The sequence below is a fragment of the Rhododendron vialii genome, chromosome 2a, assembly GCF_030253575.1.
Source record: "Rhododendron vialii isolate Sample 1 chromosome 2a, ASM3025357v1".
In the NCBI taxonomy this organism is placed as follows: Eukaryota; Viridiplantae; Streptophyta; class Magnoliopsida; order Ericales; family Ericaceae; genus Rhododendron; species Rhododendron vialii.
The window spans coordinates 45,355,880-45,360,757 of record NC_080558.1 but is presented as its reverse complement, the minus strand read 5'-3'; the positions used below and the strand labels follow the sequence as shown (position 1 = coordinate 45,360,757).

Genomic DNA, 4,878 nt, shown 5'->3' with positions numbered 1-4,878 from the left:
CTGGCTTTAAGTACTATTTGGAGTAAGTATTTATTTTTTGACTTAAAGGTGATTTATTGTGAGAGAATGACATAACTACTTAAAAAATAAAAACCTTAATGGAACGGGGCCTTAGAATGTTTGTTACATTTGCATATCAATTTTGAGAGTTAATTTGTAATAATCAGCAACATCGTAAACCTTGCGCTTATCCTAAACTAGTGATTAGTAAAACCCTTGTTTTTGTTTGTTAAACTCTGAAGAGTCTGATGCAGGAGCGCATGTTCCTACATGGCAATGCATTCAAAGCAAGTTAAGCAACTAAATGGACGAACAATGTGGATGCGATGGATGGTGTTTTGGACGAATATTACCTTAACAGAAGAAATTTGGAAGGAGGGATTCTATACCCAGAGATGTCCCAGTTTCTAACATCTCTCCCTGGTTACCTTAAGTTTGTCCTTCTCTTTGGATTCCTCACACTTGAAGGCGCTCAACAAGCGGTTGCTGCCTAGTGGATTGCAATCAATGTCATTTCTAGGGGACCTAGGCGATATTAGCACAGGTTTTGCTTCAGTTAGGAAAATCTCCCTTTAACATTCATGATTGTTACACTCCCAAAAGAAAATACGCTTACAGAAAAAAGAGAGCAAGATAATTATTCTTTTTATGCATTTCTTGACCCCGGGATAAGCTGTAACTCAAAGGGGCTTCAAACTCAAAGGGGCTTCTAGGGGTGCATTTCTGGATATGGGTAGAGGTTGTGTTTGCTGGTTGTGCAAGTATAAGTGAATTTTGTTCTAGTTGATCTGAATCAAGATTGTAGCCTCATGGTTGGGTATTTTTCATTCTCTTTATTCTTTAATTGAAATAGCATGGTGGCTTTAGTTCAATGCCTACACCCATGGGATACTCACAAATACGATACATCTGATCAGGAAACCTGGTAATCTTTTTCCTTACTTTTATGGAAGCTAAGGTTGCATTTTAACATTGCTTAGCGTAATACAAGTATACAATGAAGTGTAACACCAAAAATAGTATCTAGAAATTGGTTCCTTCAATGATACGAATTGAAGCTTAGAAACATTACTACTTTGCCAAGGTCGATCTATCCATATTGGATACTTGTTGCTAATATGACATGACATCCAAATTGAGGCTAGATTATAAATATTAAGAAGTGAGCGCTGTGAATCTGTGGTACGATTTGGAGCTTCCATTAACTCTATGTGTCCTGTTTGGCAAATTATTTGCAAAATTTTGCTGGGCAAAATGGGTTAATATGCTTTTCTAAAAGTTTGTAATGCATATCAGTCCTAGTTTTGCAAACTGTGGAGTGAAACGCCTTGCTTCTGTTAAGAGGATATGACCGTTCATCTGGTAATTCATCATGGAATATTTACGTTGAAATTGTTAAATAAACTATTTCAAGAGCTGTTTTATACCATTAATAACTGGACTAATTAATGATTTTTCATTTTGGTGAATACCCAACCACTGTCAAAACAGAAATGTAACCGTGTTATTGACCAAACTATGTCTATGTAGTATGTATAATGGGCAGGGCAATGACAATCATATGTGTTGTTCTAGGGCGGTCATTTCATCACGTCAATGATATCCTTCCATTCAGCTACTTGGTAGATTCTTTATGAATGTTTGCCTAAGGTTCAAGTTTCCGCACCAGAGCGAAAATAAGTTGAGTGACTTTGTGGAAAGTATAGGAAATGATAGCATGGTTTTGCACACTTTTCGGTTTCTGAGAGGCAGCTTCTTAATAAGATGCTCAGATGATTCACCCTGCGCAATTACAGGCATTGCATCAGTTGGCCATCCGGAAGTCTGTAACAACCCCCGGATATTTTATCGAGAACATATGGCAGGCCATTCTTGCTCTTTAATCTAACTAACTAGAATATAAGTAAGTCAATTAATAGAGAATTATGCTAATATGTCTTTCAACTGGCAGATTTGGTGACACTGATCTACTTGTTAACGACGTTGCTGCAGTTGTCCTTCTGGTACTGCTGCCTTCCGAATTTCGGCTTGGTGAAACAAAGTGGAACATACAGAAACATGCAAAGTGCAAACATTATCTGACATAGAGTGACTGAAAACCAATGTACTTTACTGTTTTCAGCATCATAAATTGTGTGATTGAGGGTGTATTTTGGGGTTTCGACCTTGGTTTGAAGCCAGCTTTGGTGATGGTCTTAAGGCAGAAGAAGAACAGAATGAAGTGAATTGTGTATAAAAAAGATTAGATTCCCATGGATAACCTATCATCTTCATTCATTGCCAATTGGTTTTTAGTTGGATGCTTTACCACGAAATCGGAGCTAGGCTTTTGGACAAGACTTTCTTGATCGATTACCCCTTTGTAAGAGCACCTTTTTGTTGGTTGTTGTAATCCCTGTGTGAGGGATCCGTTGACTCTCTCCACGTAAGAGTCAGGGGTCGCACTTGTAGGGGAGTGTTAGGGCTTGTTTCACATTGGCTAATTGTAAACTCCAAAAACCAGTATTTGAGCCTGGCCGGTGGCCTCACCACTCATTGTCGGTTGATTTTGAGTTGGATGCTTTAACAAATGTCACTTCTGAAAGTTATTCAATTATGTTTTCCCTTTTCCACAATGATATCTCATTGAACAGGCAAAGCTGGCTGTTTCACAATTTTCAGGAAATGAATCTGGGATTTTGGCCACAGCTAATACAGTCATTAGCACTTTCCTGCTTTCTTTTGTTGCAGAATGGGGTGATAAATATCTCTACAAAAATATTGGTTTGTTGTGTATTATATGGCTCAAGTGAATTTCCTCATGGGGAATACTCTTGACTTGGTTGTGTCGATGCCGACTGTGCATGTTCCAAAGTCCCAAAGAGCATTTGTGGTGCTTGGCTTTAGAGCCTTCTAGGCATTTCAAGATTTTTTTTGCTTGTGGAGGAGTACTGCACATGTCAAGTCAGTGAGTGGGTGTTTTTGGTTGAGAGAAAATTGCGTGATGCGAGAGAGATAGAAATACAAAAATTCTTGAGAGATTGGGTTGTGGTATTGTCTCTCTCCGGTGGAGTAGGCATTGAGGCCGAACCGCACAAATATTGTGTGTCCTTTTTGGTGTGTTTTTATTTTTTGTTACGCTTCTGTTGCGGGTGGGATAGAATTAATCCCAACTAAAAAGGTCCTATAATGCTATGAAGGACTACCTTTTATGGTGAACAGACAAGTAATGGACAGATCAATGCTTTTGTAACTGTCCCTGTTGGATATCTGCTCTGAATACATGCTAAATTTGTTGGTCTGTCCCAGAATGAATTTTGGCTGCCTCGCAATGCAACATCCAAACTTCCGCAAAAAGTATCTGGATTGTTTCATGTTTATAAGAGAAATTCACTCGTATTTATCAAGCCGAAAAGTTATTTTTTTGCCATGATCAGATTGCAATTGGGTTTGGTTAGAGGGTTCGTATGCTACCCACCTAAGTAAAGAATTATTCACTATCGTAAATTTGTTTATTTCTTTTCGATCTTGTGTTTTAACCTCTGTTTCCTAATATGAAAGTCTGCATCTCTCCCTGCCTGCAGTGTTCTGGTTACGTTTCTTCAGCACTTGTTGTCGCGTCTTCGCCTCTTGGAGTCGTTGGAGGGGCATTAGCCAGTCATGGAGTTGCAACTTCGGTAATTTCCTTAACTTCAAGAAAATTTAAGTTGTCTCACTAACTACAAATTACTTCGACGGTAACAACAGCAAGTTCATAAAAAAGAAAGCAAGCAGATTTTCCTTTCAGCCGACAAGTCATACGGAAACTTGCAGAATTACTCAATATTGGAGCATACTTTGCATTGTAAATTTGTAATATCAAGGTTTTTATTGGCCTTATGAATTGAATGGGCAGTATAACTGAGTCATTGTGTCCTATTGATAAAGATTACTTTATATTCTTGTTTGTTTTTTTGTTCTAGCATGCTGATGTTAGATTGATTGAGCTGATCTGCTGATGCATTAACGATTGCTTCATGCAGCTGGCTGTGTTGGGGGGCTTCTTTACTAGGGACATTCTCATCTGAGAAGGCGAGAGATTTGCCCGGACTTGTTAAAACTTTTATCTGATCCATAGTCTTGTTATGTGTTCCAAGCAATATGCGAATTAGGTCTCACGTGAAACAAACCGGCTTCTGTTTGGTACGAATATTACATTCCAACCTAAAAAATAAAAAATTAGACGCGTTATTGTCTTACTTAGTTATTAACGTAATATGCGTGCTTGATCGCTTCAAATGGCCAGACACTTAGACCTCAATCTGAGGTCATTATTGGGAGGTCAAATATCATCCGTGCTTCCCACATTGGTTATGACTTTTCGTCTTACTTATGGTTGGTTATCGCGGATTCTTGTCAAATGTTGTTGTATGTTTCACCCTCATAACTTCATTTAGGAATTTCTTCAACTCAAGATTACGCAACATGATATTGAATATGTTTGAAAATCACCTGCCTGAACTAGTTTATGTATAGGAAATAAAGTTCAACTACCTGCTACAGAGAATCCGGTCAAGGTTATCGATTTCTTTTGCGATTTTGTATCCATCATGTTCAAAAGTAAAGCCAATGAAAACATACGCAAAATCCCTGGTTGCACATACAGAATCTCTTTCCTCAGCTGTTAGCCTCCATGCATTATCCCCTTTATCCTCTGCTGCCACAAAATCCCATAGAGTTGAACTGCTCAAAATCACCCGAAAAGGCAGTATCGCAATTCGATCTTTTCTTCGTCATTTCTTTTGCCCTTTTTCACTAAAAAATTCATTCTATTGTTGCTTGCACAGGTAGTTGCCTACATTGGCGTAACTCTTTTTCGCAGTCTTCGCCTCAGTAACATTGGTCGAGACAGTAACTTAA

General features: G+C 38.4%; 1 protein-coding gene across 1 annotated transcript; it reads left to right on the top strand.

Moving 5' to 3' along the window:
* Positions 1 to 326: 326 nt before the first annotated feature.
* On the top strand, positions 327 to 4,878 carry LOC131317596 (protein PAM71, chloroplastic-like). The gene is given in 12 exon segments (XM_058347131.1): positions 327 to 493; positions 854 to 925; positions 1,547 to 1,609; positions 1,946 to 2,008; positions 2,145 to 2,172; positions 2,174 to 2,221; positions 2,634 to 2,763; positions 3,586 to 3,656; positions 4,002 to 4,019; positions 4,021 to 4,050; positions 4,806 to 4,832; positions 4,834 to 4,878. Coding segments are annotated over 12 exon segments (762 nt in total).